At 36.0% G+C, this 26,534-nt stretch overlaps 1 protein-coding gene across 7 annotated transcripts in view; it reads right to left on the bottom strand.

Moving 5' to 3' along the window:
* Positions 1–26,534, bottom strand: part of PAN3 (poly(A) specific ribonuclease subunit PAN3) — a 162,755-nt gene that overhangs the window by 14,294 nt on the left and 121,927 nt on the right. For 3 of the 7 annotated variants that reach the window (XM_034936497.3, XM_034936500.3, XM_034936501.3), the window contains 10 exons: positions 24,181–24,428; positions 20,186–20,290; positions 19,290–19,347; positions 14,209–14,370; positions 13,874–13,990; positions 13,684–13,785; positions 10,220–10,385; positions 9,018–9,108; positions 3,688–3,827; positions 495–624 (listed from right to left, as the gene is read on the bottom strand). In XM_034936497.3, coding sequence (XP_034792388.3) covers positions 495–624; positions 3,688–3,827; positions 9,018–9,108; positions 10,220–10,385; positions 13,684–13,785; positions 13,874–13,990; positions 14,209–14,370; positions 19,290–19,347; positions 20,186–20,290; positions 24,181–24,428 — 1,319 coding nt within the window. Of the gene's footprint in view, positions 1–494; positions 2,945–3,687; positions 3,828–9,017; positions 9,109–10,219; positions 10,386–13,683; positions 13,786–13,873; positions 13,991–14,208; positions 14,371–19,289; positions 19,348–20,185; positions 20,291–24,180; positions 24,429–26,534 lie in introns of those variants that run through there. The other 4 variants (XM_034936498.3, XM_063595692.1, XM_034936499.3 and 1 more) reach the window with 3 other exon arrangements.

The following is a 26,534-nucleotide window of genomic DNA, read 5'->3' as shown; positions in this document are numbered from 1 at the left end:
TGAAAAGAACAGTGTTGTCCAGAGGACATAAGAAATTAAAATACCAAACATTCAGTGCCGACAAAAATATCTGAAATCTTAGCAAATAAGGCATTATATTTAGTACAATGATTATTTTGTGTCTATTTATATACACAGATGCAAGTTGTGTGTACATTCTTTTAATTACACTCTTTACTGGCCAGGTGCAATGGCTCACGCCTGTAATCCCAGCACTTTGGGAGGCTGAGGCGGGCGGATCACTTGAGCTCAGGAGCTCAAGACCAGCCTGGCCAACATGGTGAAACCCCGTCTCTACTAAAAATACAAAAATAGCTGGGTGTGGTGGCGTACACCTGTAATCCCAGCTACTTGGGAGGCTGAGGCAGGAGAATCACTTGAACCCGGGAGGCAGAGGTTACAGTAAGCCGAGATAGCACCACTGCACTCCAGCCTGGGTGACAAAGCAAGACTCTGTCTCAAAAAAAAAAAAAAAAAAAATTTACACTCTTTACCTTTGCAAGGTCTTCCTCTATGACATCATTTCTCATTTGAGCAGCATCCAATTGAGTATAAAATCGAGCACCAATCATGGGCATGATGTCATTTACACTTCGCATCCTGTTTTGGTCAGTCAACAAATACCTACCCAAGATAAAAGACGAATTACTTGGATGTCCAACATGCAATTTAAAAAACAAGATAACCCACACATAGCTGTTTTGGCTGCCATCATCTTAGCACACAAAATTTTGAAAACATTTTAATTCATGCAAGTCAAGTTCATTCTTAAATATTACATTTCATTCCTCTGGAAAACTGTAAGAGCCAATAGAGAAACAGTAAACATGTCTCTTCTCTACATTTTCACTACTATGGAAATGAGAAAGGAAAGTGAAGTAGGACTGCACTTACCCATTTCCATTCTCAAACCCTTCTTTACAATAGTGCTAGATGAAAAGATTGTTACAGGTCAGGTGCAGTGGTTCACACTTGTAATCCCAGCACTTTGGGAGGCCGAGGCAGGTGGATCACTTGAAGTCAGAAGTTTTAAGACCAGCCTGGCCAACACGGTGAAACCCCGTCTCTACTAAAAATACAAAATTAGCTGGGCATGGTGGCGGGCACCTGTAGTCCCAGCTACTCAGGAGGCTGAGGCAGGAGAATCGCTTGAACCCAGGAGACAGAGGCTGCAGTGAGCGGAGATGGCACCACTGCACTCCAGCCTGGGCAACAAAGTGAAACTCCATCTCAAAAAAAAGGAAACAAACAAAAAACAAAAATAAATTAATAGAAAGAATTTTTTTTTTTTTTTTTTTTTTTTTTTTTGGTGACAGAGTCTCGTTCTATTGCCAGGCTGGAGTGCAGTGGCGTGATCTCGGCTCACTGCAACCTCTGCCTCCCGGGTTCAAGCAATTCTCCTGCCTTAGCCTCGTGAATAACTGGGACTACAGGCGTGCGCCACCAAGCCCAGATAATTTTTCTATTTTTAATAGAGACGGGGTTTCACCATGTTGGCCAGGATGGTCTCAATCTCTTGACCTTGTGATCCAACTGCCTTGGCCTCCCAAAGCACTGGGATTACAGGTGTGAGCCACTGCACCCGGCCAAAAAAGAAAAGGTTTTTAGAAACTTTTTTGAGAGGACTAAAAGGGGGTAGGTGTGGGGTGGGGAGCTTTTCCTGTTGTTTTGCAAAGATTAATTTTCAAAACTAAAACTGGGTTTTCAATTTTGCTAAACTGAATGAGCCTTTTTAAGAAGCTGTCCTCTGCTCTAAAACTTAATTTACAAGGTATCATGACATATTCATTTCTGAGAAATGCAGTAACACGCAGCAGAAGGAACCAGTTAAATTTCTTCTATCATTAGAACAGTGGCAGAAAATACTACACATTTCAAGGGCTACCTGTTAGAACACAAAGATTCTCAATCATCTATTGCCGCTTATTCTATATGTAAAGCCATTCTCTGTCCTTTCTCATGAAAGCAGCCTCCTACTCACTCCTTCACTCTTCTGCTTGTAATTCTCTTATTTTCTTCATAGATCTTATCACTACCTGAAAATATCTCACTGGTTTTTATGTTTATTTACTCTTTCTTCCCATTAGGGTGTAAGCTCCAGAAGATGGGAATTTTGTTCACCTCATTCAAAGTATCCTGCATTTGGCATATAGTAGTCATCATTTTTGCGGATAAATGAATAGCTATACCCATGTGAATAAACTATATCTTAGCAATTCATCCGTAAGTATGGACATATGTGTACCCTGCTAATCATATTTAATGTTATTACAGGCTATGTGACTTTGGCAAGTTATTTTATCTCTGTGGCTCAGTTTTGTATCTCTAAAATGGGACTAATAATGGTATCTAATTTATAGAGTTATTGGGAGAATTAAAAAAATTAATTCACATCAAGCAGTTTGAAAGGGCCCGATACATGGTTTAATTACTCCATAAATTTTAGTTTGTGTTTATTATTAAAGTATGGCTTTTTTGTTTATTCATTTTTTTAATAAAGAAAATTTCAAACATTTATAATAGAATAATAATATAATGAATCCCCATGTATCATCACCCAGTTTCAATAATTATTAACATACGGCTGATTATTTTTGTCCTCTATCCCCACTTTTTTAAAAAGGAAAATTTAGAGATTATAACCTGAAATTATTTGAGGCATCCTAGGTATTTGCAAACTAAGGCTAGGAATCACTGTTGTGATCATATATAAAACAAGTATTTTTATTCAGAAGATAAATCATCTTATTTGAATTTGATTATGAATAGGATCTAGACAACCACTGGCTTCTAGTGCTGTCACAAGTAGGACATTTATGCCAGTGTAACAAAGAACAGGTGGGCAATCCCACCCTCCATCCCCCAATTCATACCCCAGGGCTGGTCCAAAAAGAAACTGGATCATCCAGGGCTACACAGAAAGATCAGAATGGGCAGCTGTAAGCTAAAAGAGACTGTTGATTAGCACCTCTTCTCTAATATAGCTCATAACTGTAATAAAGGTCGTGGTTGCCCACCCTCTGGGATCTCCCAATAGTAGCTATATCTTACGGAGAAGTCCTTCTGTTGTGACAGTAGTCCACAATGGGTTTCTCTTAAGCCAAATTCATCTCAAATCGATACTCAAGGATTCTCTGGAGCGTTAAGATACTGGAGTGTAAGCATGGGGGTCTCCACACAAATGCTTTCCAGAATGGGTATTTTGGCCAGAGTACATGACTGGATTGCACCTGAGGCTTATTCATGATGGCTTTCACACTCTCTAGAGCAGCACTATCCAACAGAACTCCAAGATGAGGGAAATATTCTATGTCTGTGCTGTCCAATTATATTAGCCAGTAATTACATGTGGCTGCTGAGCTCTTGAAATGTGACTAGTGTAATTGAAGAAGTAAGCTTTAAATTTCAATTAATATCAATGTAAAAGGTCACATGTAGCTAGTGGATACCAACAAACTTCTACTGGGTGCCCTTTAACCAAATGTTTAAACATCAATAACTAATTTAAACACACTGGTTTATCAATTTATCTAAGAAATATTTACTTTGAAATAAAAATAAAGACATAAAGTTTCTGTTTTGCTTGATTTTAAATAGTGGGAACCAAAACAATCACTTAAAACAAAAAAAAGCTCTGTCTTATCGCAAATAATCATTCTGTACAATTTATCATATATTAAAACTTACAAAATCAGATTCTTCAGGTCAGAGGAATAGTTGATTGTCACCAGTTCCATGGCTTTCTGTAAATTCTCTCGCTGAATTCCTGCCAAAGAGTTGCAAGCCAAAGCCAACACAACTTTTCCTAATGATATCAGATCTGCTTGCTGACATGAAAGAATAAATATAACTTTTAATTTTCATTTCATAGGTACTCATTTAATACACTGACACTACTGCCTAAATGGAAAAAGCATCATTATAAATAAGCTGCAGGCAGGGTCCTCAAATACTGGTGCTCCTCAGAATAACCTGGAGCTTATTAAAAAGACGACTTCGAGCCTCTCTACCAGAGATTCTCATTGGGTGGGTCCAGAAAATGGCTCAACATTTTTAAAGCACCCAGGTAATTCTGATGAAGGTAGTTCTAGGTCCACGCCTTAAGAGACTTTAAGCAATTCCCATGCCAACTACAAATTGCCACTTTTAAAAAGTTTTTCTTTCTAATTTTTTCTTATTTAAATAGAGGTAATATTCTTCTCTATTACAACAAATTTAAGGTTACTATACATTTGCTTTGCTATGACCACTATAACTTAACATACATACTTTGCTCATTTTCTGTAACTCCCAGAATATAGTGGGAATGTGAAGGATTATCTGAAGAAAAGTTATCCTATTACAAACATTAGCATTAACCAGATTTTAGAGCAAATTCTCTAGAACATCAAAAATGCTGCAAACCTCAATGAATGACATCCCATCTATCTTTGTTTCCAAATAGACTATTTTTCCTCACACTCTAACAGATCTTTGAGCTCTGGAACCACCACCTGCTTTCCTAAAACCTCTCCCACTCAAGATTTACCATTCTGAGGCTTTCCTTCTAAAAGGATTTTCAAAAGACAGCTGGCTGAATTAAGTCCTTTATCACCTATTATAACTCCAGGAAACAGTATGGTCATCCCAAGTGGCCCTGATTGGTAGGAAGCTATTAACAACCACATGCCTTCGAGAATGGAGTACTTCAGAGTTAACATGAAACCACCTGAAGCAATTTCTACAACAGACATTTGCACATCTTTAAAATCTGAGAACTCATCTAAATTATTAGACACACGTTCATTTACTGAACATTAGTTTATTATAAGGAATTTTCAAGCATAGCTGCATATTATCATCACTTGAGAAGCTTAAAAACAAAACCAAAATCAGCAGTAGCCATCCCCTCGTCCCAATTTTGGTATAATTAGTCTGGGATAAAAATCTAGGTATTGGTATTTTTCTAAGCTTCCACAAATGATGGTAATATGCAGCCAGGATTGAGAACCACTGGTTTGTTGGAATATTTGTAACTTTAAGGCAATCATTAGTGAAATTCTAGCATTATATGGTTATACTTAACAACACCCTACCCAAATAATGAGTAAAAAGACGTTAAACTCCATTACTAAAATAACATTTAAAAGTTCATACTAAAAAATTTATCCAAAACTAGCATTTGTGAATCTGACACTGAACATGAGATAAGGAGACAGACTGATTAGGTAGACAAACTACTTTGAATCTATTAGAAAAGATTCAAAGATTCATCCCAGAAAACTTTTAAAACTTCACTGGTGGTACAGTCAGGAGCCCAGAATGGCAGGAGGGAAGCTGGCATGGGAAGGAGAACTATTACTGTTGCCATCATTTCTGTTTGCTGGAGGACACTGTGATGAACTCCAAAAAGAATTCCTCTCAATCACACTTTAGATCAAGTAAAACATTCCAAGTTATATTCATGAAATTACAGAAATCTCAGCCAAAAGAAATCAGTGCATATAAATGCCAACTATAAATTTCTATGGGCGATTCAATCCAAAGTATCCAGCAAAGCATACCAAAGATTGTTGCTATTTATCACGTGTTTGAGCAGCAGGTACCAACACACAGTCTTCCAACTCTTCAAGCAGCAGAATTTTCAGTTTGGTTCCACCCTGAACTGTTGCTGTATTAAGCCTCCCTCCCAGAATATTCCATTATTCTCTATTATGAGACAGAAAACCAAAATGGTCCAAGAGAGCTGAAGAACCAGATGGGTTTAAAAAATAACATCTGATTTTTAGTACATCCCACCACCTCTCTAAAGCGGACTCAAGGTAAGAACATCCACTTTTTGAAATAAAGTACATGTATGACACAGTCCAGATTAAATTAGAGTTGTTTTTTTAAACAAAAGAAGTTAATAAAATCTTAAGAGAGTTTCATACCGTAAAACCCAGTAACTCTCCTTTCCTTATTTCTCAGCTAAATAATTTTCCATTTGTTATTTTGCTTCTTACCTCCATCTGGTTTCCCCCCATTTGTTGAATTCAGGAGATTTGCCCCCCAACTGATTTTCAGTTTCTTCCTGATTCTTGACTTCTTGATTTCTTTTTCTGATTCTATCTATGGCTCTACTTATGTCCATTTTACTCAAAGTCAGTCTCTATTCACGTGTCTGAAACAAACTATGAAAAATAGACTACAAGAAACAATGCACTCCTCATGTATCCTCTTCTCTGTAAAATCACACTCCCACTTTGGGACTATCTTTAATTCTTTTCTATACCTTACTATAATAAGCTATATAAAAAATCAGCTACACATATATACCCAAAAAAAGAAAGCCTGATATATATCCTTTAATGCTGAAAAAAATAAACAGGTGATAATTAATTGAAGGTTGCCTGATTTTATGAATGAAGGCATATCCTGACTTACAAATATTAATAAGGTGCCCTAAATGCTTAAAGTTGGTTGTCTGAACTCAGGGATTTTTTTCTTATGAAAAGTTTTGTTTTTCAAGGTAACTACACGACTCATAACATACTTGAAAAGGAACCCTACTGAGAAAAGAATGAGGAGCGTGTGAAGTTTTTTTTTTGTTTTTGTTTTTGTTTTTGTTTTTTTTTTTAATGCAGACACGGGTTTCTAGATACTTACATTAGAAGATGATGGTACTGGCTCTAAAAATGTGTAATTTTCCTTCAAAAATTTAATATTATTGGCTTGGATGTATATCCAAGTGTATATATTCACTAATATTTTAACAGTCAATAATCTGTCACTTTTGGAAGCATAAAGGTCATAAAGAAAAATTAATCAGAGCCAACTACCTAGGCACTAAGTATAAGAGAGAAGATAAGAATGAAAGTAGCTAAGAAACAACATCTCCAGATAAGAAAGAGGGGGCAAATGCCCTCAGGCAGAAGAACAGAATGATGCTGCTGGGGGAAAAACAGAACTAATCATATTCCTCCCTGTATTGCCCACTAGATGTTGCTATCAACCAGAACAGCTTGGCTGCTGCTGAGGTTAGGTGGGCACAAGCAGAGGGAAAGAAGGGTGTGAAACGTCTGCAAACAACTGAATGCAATGAGTGCCTGCAAGTCTTTGGGACTGTATTCTCTGTGGTTTACCAGCAAAACAGATTTATGCATGAACTGAAATACTAAACACTGATTAGACTCTACTTCTCATTTTATCCTTTTTGTTCTGAATATCAGTGAACTAAAATCTTCTTCCAAAACTTTAAACAAAATAAGTTGAAAAGAGAAGAACAATAAGGTGTTTCTCCATGTAATTAAGAAATTCTGCCTTAGAGCAAACCTTTGTAAGTTAATAAATGTTCAAAAAACCCAAAAACTTCTTATACACAAAGAACTAAAATTGTCTTAAAATCATAGCTGCCTATCCTAATGTGAAGTATTCCAATACAAACTGAATGACCTATTTACTTTAGTTTTGTTACTTGCAGAGTAATCAAGGCAAAAACAACTATTCTCTTTTTTTTTTTTTTTGAGATGGAGTCTAGCTCTGTTACCCAGGCAGGAGTGCAGTGGTGCGATCTCAGCTCACTGCAACCTCCGCCTCCCAGGTTCAAGCGATTCTCCTGCCTTAGCCTCCTGAGTAGCTGGACTACAGGTGTGTGCCACCACACCTGGCTAATTTTTGTATTTTTAGGAGAGGTGGGGTTTCACTATGTTGGCCAGGCTGGTCTCCAGCTCCTGAGCTCAAGTGATCCGCCCACCTCAGCCTCTCAAAGTGCTGGGATTACAGGTGTGAGCCACCACACCTGGCCTAAAGCAACTGTTCTTAATGCTTGAAGATACGTTCTTATTCTTCGATACTTTATCATTTAAATCAGGAAATAAGAAACAGCAAAATAGCTAAGAAGCATCACGAGGCCTAAATCAACACTAATAAAATGAAGTCAGACAATAATCAAATACTAATAAAGTATAAGAAGTGAGTGGTATGTTCCGACTAAATAAAAAAATTACTTAGAAAATGGCAATCCAATAACAAACCTATGAAAACATTTCTAAAATTCCATGACTGGTAGTCAGACAAGTGTTCTAAAAGTAAAAATAATAGGTGTAATTAAAGGAGTGAAAAAGAAGGGTGTCATTTAATATAATCCATTCATCTGATTAGTCTTGTTTTAATCTATCTATGCTTAGGACACGTTTCCTAAATCACATAAATACATTTTCATTTTGAACAGTTAAGAGTCTCTGACATTATCAGGAGGCCGGGCACAGTGGCTCATGCCTGTAATCCCAGCACTTTGGGAGGCCGAGGCAGGCGGATCACCTGAGGTCAGGAGTTCAAGACCAGCCTGACCAACATGGAGAAACCCCGTCTTTACTAAAAATACAAAATCAGCCAGGCATGGTGGCGCATGCCTGTAATCCCAGCTACTCGGGAGGCTGAGGCAGGAGAATCGCTTGAACCTGGGAGGCAGAGGTTGTGGTGAGTTGAGATTGCGCCATTGCACTCCAGTCTGGGCAACAAGAGTGAAACTCTGCCTCAAAAAAAAAAAAAGAGTCTCTGACATTGTCATGAATTCTCTTTATTCCAACCCACAAGGGCTCTACACTAAGTACATCATAATGGTTAAGAAATACAGCCTGGGCAACATCGTGAGCCTCTATCTCTACAAATAATAAAAATAAAAAAAATTTTAGCCAGGCACAGTAGTGCACATCTGTAGTCCCAGCTACACGGGAGGCTGAGGCGAGACGATTGCTTGGGCCCAGTTCAAAAGCTGCAGTGAGCTGACAGCACCACTGCACTCTAGCCCAGGTGACAGAGCAAGACAGAAGCAAAAGAATAGAAAGGAAAAGAGAGAGAAAGAAATAGAGAGGGGAAAGGAAAGGAAGAAAAGAGAGGAAGGGGAGGGGAGGGGGAGATACATGTTCAAAGTCTGCATAGACACCACCCCAAAATAAATTAAAATCTAGGCTTAAAACACTGAAATACTTTAAAATGAACAAAATCTGTCTTTAATAAAGGAAAACAAGTAAATATCCATGTTAATTCTTACTCACCTGGTACTGGGCCATTAATGCCAATGGATTATTATTTTGACTGTTATCAAATGTTAAAACATCAAAAACTCCAACACAATTTACTCGCAACCTTTAAGGACCAGATAATTTAAAGAAAATAATTAAAATAAGTTTTTTAAAAATTGCATACTCATGGAAAAGTAACATTTCCCAAAATATTAGGAAGGATCTCAGAATTGAGTTTAACTTCCATCCTACCCCACACCACCTCCACCAACCACCATTTTAGAAATGGTAAAATTAAGGCTCAGAGATATCAAGTGATATACCTACAGCTGTAAAAGTCAGAAACTGAGAAAGCCAGAACTATAACTCACATCTCTTGACTAACAGGTCAGTGTCCTTTTCACCATTCCAAGCTGTTTATTAGTCATTCATAAAAGAGAACTAGTTAGCTTTCTAACACTTGCAAAAGATGTACCAGACACTGTTCTAAGCATTTTACATGACTCATTCAAATCCCTCAATAACTTTATGAGGGGTACCTCATAAATAAGCAGAATGGAGTTAGTAGTACACTTGTCTAATAAGGTTGTCAAAACACATTTGAAGAAGTAACTTGTTCAACGGCATATCGACAGTAACTATCAAAGCCAGGATATGAACTTAAATAACTTGGTACCAGATCTTCAGCTCTTTATGTTATGCAGCCCAAGACAATCACAAAATTACAGCAACTCAAAACTCAGGTGAAGACAAGACTGATAACTGTACCAGTTGTTCTCAAAGCATGTGACTCAACAGCAGCAATGGCAACACCTAGAAACTTGTTAAAAATGCAAATACTTAGGCCCCAATGCAGACTTATGAATGAAAATCTCTGGGGGTAGGGCCCAGCAAGCTGTGTTTTGTAAGTCCTCCAGGTGATTCTGATTCATGCTAGAATTTGTGAACCATGGTGCTACATAGAAAAGTTGTATTGATATTATTTTTATATTCCCCTAACCCTAACCACATATACTTCCCTAACCTTTCCCAAGATTTTTGGTTAATAACCAGGCATTTTATTCAGAGTTCAACTTTTTTTTTTCTTTAAAAAGCTTACAAATGAATTCAAAGTTACAGAAGTTCTTCTGGATGGAATATATGAAAAGGCAGAATTAAAACAATCATGTTTTGTTTACTAAGCTGTCAAAGGTAAGACATTCAATAAAAGAAACCAAAACTCAAAATGCTAGTACCTTGTTTTGCCAGTTATCAGAATCTTTGTTGGATCCATAACTCGACATGCCAAACCTGCTGTATGAATGGTACGCAATGCAGAACTTAGTTGGACAATATATGCCCAAATAAGAGATTCTGGCAATAATCCAGCATGCTGCCTGGGCAATGGTCCATCGTGCTGACCTATACAGCAAAGAAATCCAAAAAATGACATCTTAAGTAATCAACTAAAAGACTAAAGCATTAACATCAAAATTAGCAAAGACAATTCATGTACACTCATGGCACAACATGTCAATTTATATGTGTGTGTGTATGTATGTGTGTAATTTAAGTTTAGTCTATTGCCCAAAGATTCCTGTCCGAGATTATGCCTTTTATATTGATACCAGCAACAGGGCTCTCACTGAAATGCTCTTTTCTGTAACCACTTAATTATTGAATAAAAATTACTTAAAGTAAGAATTTATATGTAATTGTTAACCAAATAAATATAAAAACAGAAACCATAGAGGTTTTTCTACTTAAAATGTGGCTGGCTAATCCTACCCTGTATTATTGTTTAGGCATGTGAGAGCTGTTTATTGTGTGGCTTGATGGAAATAAAAGTCTCTACCATCACTTATGTTGAATGTTTGTTTTCCTTATATCACTCAGGCCCCTCTACCACAAAGGTGTATTCTATCAACTCAATAAGTGGTTTTTGATAATATTTTCTAGGTCATTGTTAATATGTTGTAAATCAGTAGAAAAGGAGACATATAAATTTAATCAAGATTTTGTAATTATTCCAAGGAATATGACCTTATATTCTTTTCTTTGTAGAGACACTTTTGCTACATTGCCCAGGCTGATCTCCAACTCCTGGGCTCAAATGATCTACCTGCCTCAGCCTCCCTAAGTGCTGAGATTGCAAGCATGAGTCCCTACACCCTGCTCATCTTATATTCATATTGTTGTAAAACAACCTTTTGTGAATCAGTTATAAAAAGCAACATAATTAAATGGTTAATTATGTACTTATAATAAATAGCAAATATGTACTTATGGCTTGGAATAAAATTTCCGGTAAGCAGCACATACAAAATTAAAAATAATTATCTCTCAATTTGGACAGAACAGAAGATAACATACTCTGGAAATATGTGTAAGAAGGCTCAAAAAAATGGGACCGGTAACAAATGCCAAGACAATGTCAAAAATGACTATGAACTGTTTAAATGAAACTATTTAATTAATGTAGTAATAAGGAAACAAGAGTTTTTGCAGCAAACATATAGTGCTTACTGTGTGCCAGACTCTGTTCTAGTTGTTTTACTGATATAGACTCATTCTGAATCTCGTATCAACTCCACATGGTATGCTATTCTTCTCATTTTCTAAATCAATATATTTCTTATACTTTGCTTTTTTTTTCACTTGTGCTAAGATAATAAATTACATAGTGTAAGAAAATGGTAGGCTTTTATGCATGTACGGTATGGTTAGGGAAGTTACGACTACTCAAACAATATTTTAAACTATTAGAAAAAAGGACTACTTCCTATGAAAATATAAACATTAATATATTCATCAGTGAACACCAAAAACAGAATAATTATGATTAAAAAATTACTGGAAAAGAATGCTATAAAAGAGTGGTTCTCAAAAGAAACCACTCCAGCATTTGGCAACATCTGGAGATATTTCTGGCATTACAATAGGGGTAGAGGGGGATTGCTACTGGCATTCAGTAGGCAGAAGCCAGGCCCTTCAGTCAGAAGAGGCCACTATAAACATTCTGAAATGCACAAGACAGCCCCCACAAAAACTTAAGCAGTTGAGAAACACAGTTATAAATTAAAGCCAACAGTCATTTCACAGGTGTTACTACCAAAATAAATTTGAGCAACAACTATAGTCATCTATAAGAAAAGTTGTACCACATCCCCTTCCACAAAATTATGCATGTGTCTACAGATGACATAGCAAAAGGAAAAAAATGACCACATTCTATGACCAGATTTTAAATGTGAAACAGCCATGTAACCACAACTTTCTTTTTTCAACTGTCAGAATGCAAAAAAAAGAAGTAACAAGTAAACAGAAGTAATATATTTTTGTCTATAATTAGAGTCTTTAAAGGAGTTGTAATCTGAAAGATACTAGAATATGGACTCAAATCTTTCTCCCCTCCTCTTTAATTTTCAAGTCAAGAAAATCTTAAGACTAAAAAGCATAATAACGTGATGCTGCTTTCTTGCCCCCATAGACTGAGACCTTCCCCAAATACATAAATTAATGAATAGACATCTCAAAATGGATTTACTTTTCTCTGAAATCATTTACCCTTTAACACACATTTGTTAGAATTCAAGTATTCTGGTTGTTTGCAAAATCTCAATGATAAAACAATTCTTTAAGTATATATTAGAAAGGGACAAAGAAGAAAATATTTCATGTTTAAGGAAAAGTTACTTAAACTTCTATTCTGAAACCTTAGATTAAGTAACATGGAATCCAACCTTCAAACAAAAGCATTTGTTTAGGGAAATAATTACATAAAGAACAATATAGTCATAATAGGAATCATTAAATTATATTCAGAGAATATAAAAACTATGGGGAAAATACCTATAATAAAGAAAAGATGTAATATGATATAAAAGGTTAAAACAAAAAAACAATGCAAAAGGAGACAAAAACAAAACAAAGCAAGATTCAAAAGAAATGTACTAAAAGATTCACAATGGTTGTACTTAGGCAGGGAAGCCAGAGAGACTATTTCTAAGCTATTGAATTTTCCAAGTCACCTTTATTAAGAAAGCATCATATTTTTAAAAGAAAAACATTTTAAAGAGAAAAACAATTTTAACACATTTCCAGTTAAATATCTGATATCTATGTGAGTCTTCAAAAATCTATCTTATCTTAGTAAATATGCAAAAGACATTATTTCCTAACTTCTTGACCATCAACTCCATTTCTTTGACATATTTCTTTTTAAAATGTGATATGGTTTGGCTGCGTCCCCACCCAAATCTCATTTTGAATTGTAACTCCCATAATTCCCACAGTGTTGTGGGAGGGAGCTGGTGGGAGATAACTGAATCATGGGGGTAATTTCCCCCATACTGTTCTCGTGGTAGTGAATAGGTCTCATGAGATCTGACAGTTTTACAGGGGGAAACCCCTTTTACTTGGCTCTCATTCACTTCTCTTGTCTGCCGCCATGTGAGACATGCCTTTCACCTTCTGCCATGATTGTGAGACCTCCCAAGCCACATGGAACTGTAAGTTCATTAAACCTCTCTCTTTTGTAAATTGCCCAGTCTCAGGTATGTCTTTATCAGGAACACGAAAACAACTAGTACAAAATGTAATAGAGTCTTTAAACTAAATGATTACAGGGAAAAATTATACGTATTTTAAAATAGAAAACTACTCTTCCACAGAGCAAAAGCATTAGTCAAAATATAGTTTGCCTGCATCTTTTTCTTACCCCACTTTCTCTTGGTGAAGTAGGCATCAGCATTAGGGTCATTAAAGTGTCTGCTCATCATAGTTTCTCCTCCAGCATGGAAATCATATGCAAACACAAGAGCTTAAAATAAAACACAAACACTCATTACTGAAAGCTGGCTTCAAATAATGAAGCTCACCAGCAGAAAGACAAATTACAAGTTACTCACAGGGCTCAGCAAATGCTTTAGTGGTAAATACTTCGCGCAAAGTTACGATATTTGAGTGTTGAATTTTCTTCCACATGTCGACCAACACCATGCACTTTGTGTTAACAAGACGAAAACCTGGAAGACAATTTTTCTACTCCAGTAAACTCTAATTGACGTCTCCTTCATATTCCATCAGAAATGGAAAAAAAATGCCATATTTATACATTGCTCATGAGGTACTAATTTCCAAATAAAATTTTTTAATTCATATATTAAATAATATATTCAAGAAGGTTTGAATAATCTTAGCCTCAATGATACGATTATAAAAGAAGATAACTTATCTTCCTTACCATGTATCCTCCGAAGGCAATATGGCAGATCATCTTTGCTATTTACAGCTTTGTAGCAAGACGTAATATACCCAAAATTACTTGATTTCTGTATCCGGTTGGGAGGTGGCAGTGGTTCTAGAGGGAATAGGCTATGGTAGCTGTCAACCTCTGTAGGAACTGCTAGAGCAATTCATAAGAAGATGACTTGAAAATACAGGCATTCATAAATCTTTCTCAAAAATACAGAAGACATCATATTTACTATAAACCCCTTGTGTATCACAATGTGCTCTTGTATTTTAGAATAGTGTAAACATTTATTACAATTCCATAAGACAAACTAGCTTCAGTATCAATAAAAATAGGCATTATATAATAAAATAACCAAAGAATAACTAAAGTTCATACATTCAAAAACATTTCCTTTTATAGCACAATACAAATTTGTTCCTCAGAAATAATTTTTATAAATAATTTGAGTTATCACTGAGATAAATTTTTCTGGAGCAAACATTTTATCAGGTTTATAATAAAAAAACATGTATTTTTTAATGCTTCAAATACCATCATGTTTTCCAATTGAACACCAACCTATACTTTCATTCTGTTAACTGTCTCGAATGACTTCGGAATGCTCATGATATTTTAAGTGAACTGAAGATAACCCAACATGTAGTACAGCCATAGTAAACCAACTAGAAGAAAATATAGCAGATGGTAACAATGGTAACCTTTTAAAGGGAGGATTATTATTCTTTTCTTTACACTATTTTGTATTTGCCAAATGTTTTATAATATACATGTTTAACACTATTTTTAAAACATGGCATTATGTCTGTTAAAAAAAAAACCCTATAAACAAAAACAACTGATAATTTTTGACCTCTGGTAAGAAACACAGATGAAACCCTATTAAGAAAACTAATTCCAGAAGACAGGTTCAAAATGATCCTTCCTCTGCATTTGCCAAATACTTTATGCCCATTATCTCTTAATTCTCACAACAATTCCATGAGGTAGAATTCCCTATTTCATAAATGAGGATAATAAGGATTGCATAGCTGAGAGAGAAAGGTAGGATGCAAACCCAGGACTTTTTGATTCTATAATCATAATCTCTACATGGCATGGCCATAATGAAAAACAAATGTAGAATGATTAAATGTCACCAAGTGGCATGTTCTACTTAAATAAAGGCAGTATACTGCCAAGTGTCATTGCATGTGACTATAGTCCTAGCTACTTGGGAGGCTGAGGCAGCAGAATCACTTGAACCCAGGAGCTGAATTCAGCCTGGGCAACATTTAAGACCTCATCTCTTAAATAAATAAATAAAATAAAAGCAGTACAACGGAAGATTACACACAAGTGAAATAGCTGTAACTTTTACTTTTGCGCGCTTACCTAGTTTGTATTTGAATGATTGGTATAATGTCCATAAGGAAGTTAAAATGGTAAATTTTGTTTTCCAGCTATTTCATTTATTAAGGAGCACTTAATACAGGATTAATTTCAAATCAGCAAAATATACTGAGCATCTACTATGTACTAATGAACCTAAAGAAATATTACGTTCTTACCCTCAAGAGGCCTAGAGAAAAATAAAGAACACAAATTTATACAAAACATGTAAGAGGTAAAGTCGCCATTTAAGAAGTACAATTCGCTATGGCACTGGTTCTTAAACGTCACCACCTGTCACAATCACCTAAAGCCTTGTTAAAACATAGTTTGCTGGGCCCCATTCCCTGAGTTTCTGATACAATCTGAAGTGGGATCCAAGAACTCACAATTCTAACAAGTTCCTAAAAGTCAATGAAAATGAGCCTCTGGTTAAGGAATCATACTTTGAGAGCTAATACACTATGAAAATACAAAGAACAGAGCAATTCCCAAGGATAGTAGGCACTCGTTTGCTATGGGGTTGCTAGTAAATTATTACAACTTACAAATCAATGGTGTTTAATTGATATCCCTTGGAAAGCAATTTGGTTCTATGTAATAAGCTTTAAAACCACTTCTACTTTACTTTTTTCTTTTTTTTTGGAGACAGAGTCTCCCAGGATGGAGCGCAATGGCACAATCTCACTGCAACCTCCACCTCCCAGGTTCAAGCGAGTCTTGTGCCTCAGCCTCCCGAGTAGCTGGAGTTACAGTTGGGCACCACCACGCCTGGCTAATTTTTGTATTTTTAGTAGAGACAGGGTTTTGCCATGTTGGCCAGGCTGGTCTCAAACTTCTGACCTCAACTGATCCACTCACCTTGGCCTCCCAAAGTGCTGGGATTACAGGTGTGAGCCACTGCGCCCGGCGCGTTTTTCTTTTTTATATCTTTTTAAAAGAACATCAATTTATCAATTATTTACATTTTTTATACTTAAAAGTATAATTATAAAAGTATTTCTGAACTACTGAATCTATAGATCAGTTTAGAAATACTTGAAGTATTTCTTCTAAGGAAAAAAATATTTCCTACAGAAGAAAAAAATTAAGTAGATGAATATGTTCACTGCACTGTAATTCATGATGCCAAAAACTATATTATCAAGTGTCAAATGGGTGAACTATAATGCAAACAAATGTTACGCGGGAAGGGATAGTCAGAAACATAGGGCGGTGTTTGTTTGAAAATGTCTAAGTTGAAAATTGTGTGCATACTGATGAATCATGTAAAGTACTCATGGATATTTGAAAGAGAACGTGACAAAAAAATTTTAAATATTTTATCATTGCTACAAATGTAGATAAAATTAATTTTTATTTTTTAAAGTATTTTAAAAGTAGATAAAATACACTCATTTATATATTACAGTAAGAGTTTTAGAGTTCTGTTTTAGACATGTAAGTTCTTAATCTATTTGAAGTTGACTTTTTAATGTGGCTTGAGATAATGACCCAATTTTATCTTGTCAATATAGAAAACCATTTTTTGTGGCCAAGCACAGTGGCTCATGCCTGTAATCCCAGCACTCTGGAAGGCTGAGGCAGGTGGATCACTTGAGTCCAGAAGTTCAAGACCAGCCTCAGCAACATGGTGAAACCCTCCCTACAAAATATACAAAAATTAGCCAAGTGTGGTGGTGTACACCTGTAGTCCCAGCTACTTGGGAGGCTGAGGTGGGAGGACTGCTTGAGCCCAGGAGGCGGAGGTTGCAGTGAGCTGCGATCACACCACTGTACTCCAGCCTGGGTGACAGCAAGATGCTGTCTCAATAAAAGTTTATTTTTTTAATTAAAAAACCAAAAACATTTTTCCAATGCTTTCTTTTCCCCCACTTATTTGCCAACTTTATCACAGAACGTGTCTGGCTCTCTCTAATCTGTTCCGTTAATCAATCTGTTTAACCCTGTGCTATCACCACATTGATTTAGTTACTGCAGACTCAAATCAAACCTCTCCTTCCCTAATACACAAACAAATTCTTCATATGAACATATATAATAACCATACTCTTCAAAGTACCTTGGATGGTCGTGGCCCTTTATTCTTTGATACATTTTATCATACTCCATGAAAAGATTTGACTGGAAGTTATGCTTTGACTGGAATTCTACTGGATCTACATGTCAGTTTAGAAAAATTGACATCTTACTTGTTCTGTCTTCCTAATCATGAGTAACCTCTACTAATCTACAGTATTTCATTTATATTATTTAATACTGCGTAATAAATAAATCTCCCCTGCTGAAATCTTACCTATCTTTTGTTGTTATTTATTCCTACATACTGATATTGCAAAACCATTTTAAGTAGCATTTGCTTTTAATTATATTTTGAAGTTAACTGGGTACTGGCCTACAGAAATGCAACTGATGTATTAATCTTACATCCAGCCATTTTCTACAGTTTGTTATTTCAAATAATGTCTAATCTGCAGTCACATGATTTATAGATGGTAGGTTTATTTTCTCCTTTCCGGTCTTTGTGCCTTCCATTTTTTTTCTTTTTAAACTTTTGCAAAACCTGGCTAAAGCCTCAAATACAATATTAAACAGTTAAGAAAAATTCCAAGATGAATATTTCAAAGGTTATGACAAGTAAGTTCCTTCCCACCTTACCTGGAAAGATCCATCTTAAGGTGTAACAGCCAGACATATTTCTTTTAATTCTTTAGCAATCAAGAGACAACACTCACTAGACGATGCTGAATTTCTGATTACAACCAGGCATTTTGAGATCTTTATGGCAAATGTATTCCTACTGTATTATTTATGAAATTTTACTAAATTATATCATATTTCATTTATACAGAGTAAGCTAAGGAAAGATACTTTAATATGCTTTAAGAAATATTGTGGTACAGTTAGAACAACCTAGTTTTAAGTCTGGAATCAGTCAGCTATTTACCAGCCATTGGTCCTGAAGGCTAAGTTACTTAACCTGTCAACTTCAGTATTCCTCATATGTAAAATGGAAATGAAAATAATATGTCACAGGATGTTTGTGAGAAATAAAGTAAGACATGTAAAGTATTTAATTAGTATACTGTCTGGCACACAGTAGTCTCACAAATAGGCCTAATAATTACCATCCTCTCCTGCTTAAGAACCCATACTTCATTAAGTTTCAGGAGATAAAAATATTCTGGTGCACAGTAAAGTAAATCACCATGAATTCTAAAATTATATTTTTTTTTGTGAACTAGAATACTGTCATATGTAGAATTAACAGAAATAAACTAGATGATCAGTAGTACCTTGGGACTGTTCTTTTTTTTTTTTTTTGAGACAGGGTCTCACTCTGTCACCCCGGCTGGAGTGCAGTGGGGCGATTATAGCCAGCTCACTGCAGTCTTGACCTTCAAGGCTCAAGTGATCCTCCTGCCTCAGCCTCCTGAGTAGCTGGGACTACAAATATGCACCACCACTCCCAGCTAATTTATTTTTTGTAGAGACAGGTTCCCACTATTTCGCTCAGGCTAGTCTCAAACTTCTGGGCTCAAGCAATCCTCCTGCCTCAGCCTCCCAAACTGCTGGGATTACAGGTATGAGCCACCAGGCCCAGCCTGGAACTCTTCTTAATAATGCATAAAACATGTACTACCACATAAGAATTATAACAGCCTTTAAAAGAAAGGAAGGATCAACTTGCTTTTTACCTGGCATATCTGCTTGATCAATTTGAGCCATTGTTATTAAATGTCTGTTGATCAGCTCCTATGAAACAGAAATAAGTATATTTTTATTTAAACACAGATTCTGAAACCTGGAATTCCTATTATAATTAAATAACCTAAGTATTAATATTTTTGGCATGTGCACTTTTTAAATATTAAAATCATTTAAATATTAAAATATTTCTAAACATGGTAAAATGTCTGAACTCCAGGCCCAGATAGACTTAGACATGCCATAATTAAGATTGGGTTTAAGTAGATGTGCCCCTTACACACGGGTAGCTGGGCTACCCAAAACACGTGACTAACGCTGTGGCTGAAAATTCAAGGTCTACTAGTAAACAGGTAATAATTAATTTAAAAAACACTATACTGGTAGAACTCACTTCTATGAAACAAAATTATTTCTGAGAATCTGAGTGTAAAGTGAAATTCTACATACGAAATAACTAGCTGTTTACCAAAAATTAAACAAAACAAAAAACTTTTAAAAAACATTCTTTTAAAAAAATATTGAGCTCTCTTAAAGTTATTTCCTGAGCCAAACTACTTATTTTTAACCTACACCTATTAGAAAAATACTGTTAGAAACCATTTAAATTATTTATATACTTCAAAGAGCCTTTTCATAGAAATAAAATGAAGTACAGAACAGTGAACCATTTAAACAGCTATTCTATGTTTTATATCCTGCCACATAATTTATTTGAAATTTTTTTAAAAGGCAGGTTTCCTTAAAAAAAATACCAATTAAAACTTCTAATTTACTAGAGCATATTTGATTAAATAATATGATTTGAAAAGAGCTCTGTTCTTTCCCCTGTTCACTAAAGCACAGGAGACATTAAGTATTCCTACAATGAATTCTGAAAGCATACCTGTCGGAGTTCATCAGCCATGAAGAAGGAAGGTGCATTTGCTTTCGGTTGCATATAAGCAACGTGAGGTGCAGTTGGAGGATAAATATGATAGTTTGGAAACACCTAAAAAGGTAGGAAGGGGGCAAATGTAATCACTCATTTTTCTTTCTTTTTTTCAGATGGAGTCTTGCTCTGCTGCCCAGGCTGGAGTTCAGTGGCGCAACCTCGGCTCACTACAAGCTCTGCCTCCCGGGTTCAAGTGATTCTCCTGCCTCAGCCTCACGTAGCTGGGATTACAGGTACCCACCATCATGCCCAGCTAATTTTTGTATTTTTGTAGAGACAGGGTTTCACCATGTTGGCCAGGCTGGTCTTGAACTCCTGACCTCAGGTGATCCACCTGCCTCGGCCTCCCAAAGTGCTGGGATTACAGGTGTGAGCCACCGCACCCAGCCTGACTAATTTTTCATAATCAATAAGCTTTATTATTGTTTTGATAAAATTTTAATGTTTACATGACAGCAATAAATTTTAATACATTTTAAATCTTTAAATAATATTGAAGTAAAAACCTCAGAGAATAGCTGTTAGAGAATACTTTCTGAAAGAATTCATATTAAAAATAATATTTCGGCCAGGCGCGGTGGCTCACAACTGTAATCCCAGCACTCTGGGAGGCTGAGGTGGGCAGATTACCTGAGGTTGGGAATTCGAGACCAGCCTGACCAAAATGGAGAAACCTGGACTCTACTGAAAAATACAAAATTAGTGGGGCATGGTGGCACAAGCCTGTAATCCCAGCTACTCAGGAGGCTGAGGCAGGAGAATCACTTGAACCAGGGAGGCAGAGGTTGTGGTGAGTGGAGATTGTGCTATTGTACTCCAGCCTAGACAACAAGAATGAAACCCCATCTCAAAAAATAAATAAATAAATAAATAAAATAAAAAATTAAAAAAATAAAAGTAAACATAATATTTCAGTAATCAATTAAAAATCTAATGAGCCAGCCTGGCCAACATGGTAAAACTCCATCTCTACTAAAAATACAAAAATTATCCTGGCTAACATGGTGAAACCTGTCTCTACTAAAAATACAAAAAATTAGCCGGGTGTGGTGGCATGCACCTGTACTCCCAGTTACTCGGAAGGTTGAGGCAGGAGAATCATTTGAACCCGGAGGCAGAGGTTGCAGTGCGCCACGATTGAACTAACGCATTCCAGCTGGGGTGACAGAGCCGAGACTCCATCTCAAAAAAAAAAAAAAAAAACAAACAAACAAACAAAAAAAACAAATTAGCCAGGCTTGGTGGCAGGCACCTATAATCCCAGCTACTCAGGAGACTGAGGCAGGAGAATCGCTTGAAACTGGGAAGTGGAGGCTGCAGTGAGCCGAGATCGTGCCACTGCACTCCAGCCTGGGGGACAGGGGAAGACTCTGTCTCAAAAAAAAAAAAAAAAATCTAATGAGAAAGAAAACATTTCTTCAGATACAGTAAAATTTAAGCTCCATTGAGAAGATAAAAGTAGCTCTTTGGAAGAAATGTCACATAGTCAGCCTTCTTTATCCCTGGGTTCTGTATTCAAGGATTCGACCAACCATGGGTAGGAAATATTCAGGGGAAAAAAATGACAATACAACAAATAAGAAGTAATACAAATTAAAAATACATTATAACAACTATTCACAAAGCACTTATACTGCATTAGGTATTATAAGTAATCTAGAGATAATTTAAAGTATACAGGAGGATGTGTATAAGATCTATGCAAATACTATGTTATTCTATATCAGGGACTTGAGCACCCAGGAATTTTGCTATCTGTGGGCGTCCGGGAATCAATCCCCCTTGGATACTAAATGGCAACTATACAAGCAGTTCATCGCCACTTTTTGAAAGCAACTGGAAGGAAGGAAGGAGAAACTAAAGGTGTTTGGGTACTGGGAGATAAGGAAGTGATATTGCCCTGGCTGCCCAAAGAATTTCCCCTTTCACAGGCATTTTGTGGCCAAACTAAACAAAGTGTTATTCAAACCTACTCCAGGTCAGCAGTTTAAGTGAACAGAAGGATACAATAATACATTTACCTTCCAAGCAAACTACAATAAAGTTACTAAATCAGCTTCCAGCTTCTTGTCTTTCATTCTTCCAACTGGACTCATCCCACCACCCTTTGTTCTCTTTATCACTCTTTTCTCTGCCTCTCCTTCACTGGTCCATGATACAAAATCAAAGTTCAGTTTTAAATATCTTTTCTATTTTTTCATTCTTTCATTTTAAACAATGAAACCTTTTTTCTCTTTTAAAAACGAATTCAGCTGATTTGCGCTGCCCTAACATGACTGCTCTGCTCTGGATCTCAACTAGGAAGCAGTTTTGCGATACTTGTAAGGTTTCCTTTAGCCTGTGTCTGCAGGGAGAATAATATCTCTTTTTTCTTGTGTTGGTTTCCTTACATAAGATAGCATAGTTTAGGCTGGACATGGTGGCTCACGCCTGTAATCCCAGCACTTCAGAGGCCAAGGTGGGCGGATCATTTGAGGTCAAGAATTTGAGATCAGCCTGGCCAACTGATCAACTGGGTGAAACCTCATCTCTATTAAAGATACAAAAGTTAGCCAGGCATGGTGGTGTGCGTCTGTAGTCCCAGCTACTACGGAGGCTGAGGTGGGAGGAATGCTTGAACCCAGGAGGCGGAGGCTGCAGTGAACAAAGACTGAACCACTGCCCTCCAGCCTGGGTGAAATAGCGAACATCCATCTCAAAAAATACATATATTTATATAATTTTATATATTAATTATATATTTACATATAATTATATTAATAATATATTTATATATAATTATATTAATTATATATTTATATAATTTAATAACTTTACATATATATAAAATATATATGTATTTTACAATATATTTATAGTTTACAATAGGGTTCATGTTCCTATGGAATCTAATGCCTCTGCTGATCTGATACGAGGAGGAGCTCAGATGGTAATGAGAGCAATGGGGAGTGGGTGTAAATATGGATGAAACTTCACTTACTCGCCCACTGCTCACCTCCTGCTGTGCGGCCTGGTTCCTAACACTGGTCTCTGGTCCAAGGATTGAGGACCCCTGTTTTAGTGGACTCTGACTTTCTCACTCACTTCATCTACTACTTATTTTTCTAGGGTAAATAAAATAATTTTTGAATATGGATGAAGTAATGAAGCTAAAAAAGGTACAATTTACGTAACATGGAATCCTTCCCTCTCCTTCCCCATTCATTCTCGCCCCCTGACTCCTGTTCCTTCTCCCTGTCCTGGAACATTACTAATTGACTCTGATAAGAAATCTTTCTTTCTGGCCATGTTCTTCCTCTTTTGGTCTTAATATTCATGTTTCCTCTGGGGCCACCTCTTCCCATTTGTTTCATGATTCTTCCCTCACTTCATCGCCAGTCCTTTGGTAGCTCTTTCGCCATCTATAATCATGGCTCTCTTGGGTCTGACTCTTCTACCTCCTGAGCATAAGAGCCATACTGCAGGCCCCTTATCATTATGTGTCACTCCACCATCCACAGATCTAGCTGTTAAATAACTACCTCATCTGAAATAAGGGTTTATCATTGATTTGCTTCCAGTAACTACTGAGGACATACCATCTACTTTTTCTAGCTTCTTACTGAGGTTAAACTATCTATACCTATAAACAAATGTCAGCAGGCATCAATTCCAGCTAGTACAAGGTAAACCCATAAGCAAAACATGCCATAAAGACTAAAATAAGAGCATGGATATAATCTAATTTCTGATTAAACCAGTTTAGTCCAAAACTAGAATTATTAGTAAGGCAGAACTAGATTCATTTGAAGAGTTGAGAAGAAGAGACTAGACTTCTCATCTAAGTTAGAAAATGAAATACTTTTTTGCATCACAATAAAAAGCTGCAGGAGGGGGTAGACCGCCTCACAACTAAGAATGTCCTGTTACAAGAGAGTACTAAAATTTCCTCTTTAATGGAGACATACCATTCCAGTCAAAGGTGCTGGAGTTGTGTCTGTATAGAAGTAAGTCGTCCCACCAACAGTTTCCTTTTGGATCACCTGACCAGAAGACGGAGTCTGAGAAACAGGATTATTAACAGATGTAGAGGCACTAGAAGGCACCATGTAACTTGCTGGATTTGGAGTGTGACTTCTTCTTCTGGGAGCAGGAGAAGTATGTGGAGTAATCTTGGGGGAATGAAGAGGGGAAGACCCAGCAGACAACGACATTCCTGAAGAAGATGTAAAAATGTTTCTTAATGGAGCAATAATTGGTTTTAGAGAACAAGTCTGGAAAATAAAATGCAAACATTCATTTGGAAGAAACATCATCTTTGGGATCGTAAGTGCAAAGATGAAGGAAATAATTTTATCTTGTTTTGTTGTAGAAAAAGCTCTGATTAAAGCAAATGTAAAGTTTCTTTTTTCAAATGTAGTTATTTCCAAATGTTAGCAGATTTATTGCAAGAATAGTCTCCTCCATATCAAGGTTTACATCAGGAACTTTAATAGCAAGAGTGACCAAAAATTTAATAAATTAATGGAAGAGTGGGAAGTAACAGAATTGTGGCTCTTTATAAAATTATGCCTTTTATAAACGAAAAAATTTTATAAAAGGCATAATTCCTTTTTTATTAAGAATCATTAACAATACAAATAGCACATTCCCCAAACATATTACAGTATTAAAAATTCAAATTATCTAATGAAGAGCTACCAGATTTCATTCAGCCAAATATAATTAACAAAACTGTTTGAAAAAGCAAAAAAAAAAAAGTTGAAATACGTAGCAGCTTAAGTGCCATATTTTTAATATCAAGCAGTCTGTTGTTTTGATGCCTTTTTGTCATTAACTCTAAACAGGCATACTCTGAAAATTTCTACAGATGCATACTATTTAGAATTAGGCCAATTGATACCATTATGTTCTAGTGGAACAACCACTATGTTCCAGTGGAACAACCACAACCAGTAAGAAACATTATGTGCAAAGCACCCTCTATTATGAGTTTATTGTGAAGAAAGGGAAAGGACAATTGTCTTTACCCTTCAGGAGATTCCAAGCTAGCTGAGAAAAAAAGACCAGGTCACATGTAAAAGACATAAAATAACTTAAAAAACCCCAAATATAAACTAATACACTATAAACTACATGCATAAATGCTGATGAAATGCAAATTAATTAAAACCAGGTAGCGTTAATCAAAGGCTTAATGGAGGTGATCAGTTCTGAGCAGACTGAAAAGGGTATTTAGAGCAACAGTTACCCTTCCTGAAAAAAATAAGTTTATCCAGGAACTGTTTTCTGGCTATTTGGTGAATGCCTAAAAACCTTCACCACTGAAATAATATGCCACCTCACAATATAAGAAAAGGGTTACCAAAAATGCCCTAGTCACAAAATTATGATTAACAGGGATATGAGTTTCAATTTCTAATAATTCATAAGATACCAACATGTTTTCTGAAAACATGTAGGTGAACAAAAATAAGCAGAGAACTGAGGTAATACTTTTCTTTTCTTTGGATAGCCCTCTGTACTTTCTGAAGAGCCTCAACATAATTATTTCTGGTTTTCTGAGCAACTAAAGTAGGTAGGTGAGGTAAATCAGGCTATAAACACCACAGGACATACATGCAAAGTCAACAGCAAAGCCAAGACTCAAACTCAACTCTCCAAATTCCCAATCTAGTACTCCTACTACTATAACACAATGTCTACTGCATTGAGATTAAAATAGGATAGGAATTCTTGAGTTATGTCTTAAATGTGTATAAAAGAAACTTTAAAAAAACCCAAACTCCTTAAAAAAAATATGAAGCCAAATTACTATATTTATAAAACCTTTAATTTTTTTTTTAAACTATTCCAGAGCTGTTTTAAATCTAACTCTATATTGTACATTTAATTAAAGGTTAATCCATACAGCAAAAATTATATTAGACTATTATCAATGGATAAAAACTCCCTACTTGTCTAAAATGAAATGCATGTAGACAGATTTTCCTAAAGCTAGTCTCTAAGACTTTCCAAAATAAACTGGCCAAGTAACCAAAGATGAGTAAATTTGTTTACTATTATGACATTAAGTAATACAACAGAACTACAATTCTTGAGCCCTTTCAATGTTTCAGGCACTAATCTAAGTGGCTCCACATCCATCAATCTACTTAATCCTCACAACCACCCTGTGAGGTAGGTATAGCATATTTATTTCAGAGGAGAAACTAACTTAAAAGATCAAAATAATTACTGTAAGGACAAATATAGGTAATTCAGCAACATAATCAAGACTCAAACTCAGGTTGATTTAATTCCAAAGTCAGTGCTCTCAGCC

The sequence above is a fragment of the Pan paniscus genome, chromosome 14 (assembly GCF_029289425.2).
Source record: "Pan paniscus chromosome 14, NHGRI_mPanPan1-v2.0_pri, whole genome shotgun sequence".
Taxonomy (NCBI): domain Eukaryota; kingdom Metazoa; phylum Chordata; class Mammalia; order Primates; family Hominidae; genus Pan; species Pan paniscus.
The sequence above is the reverse complement of the archived record's forward strand: the minus strand, read 5'-3'. Positions and strand labels throughout refer to the sequence as shown.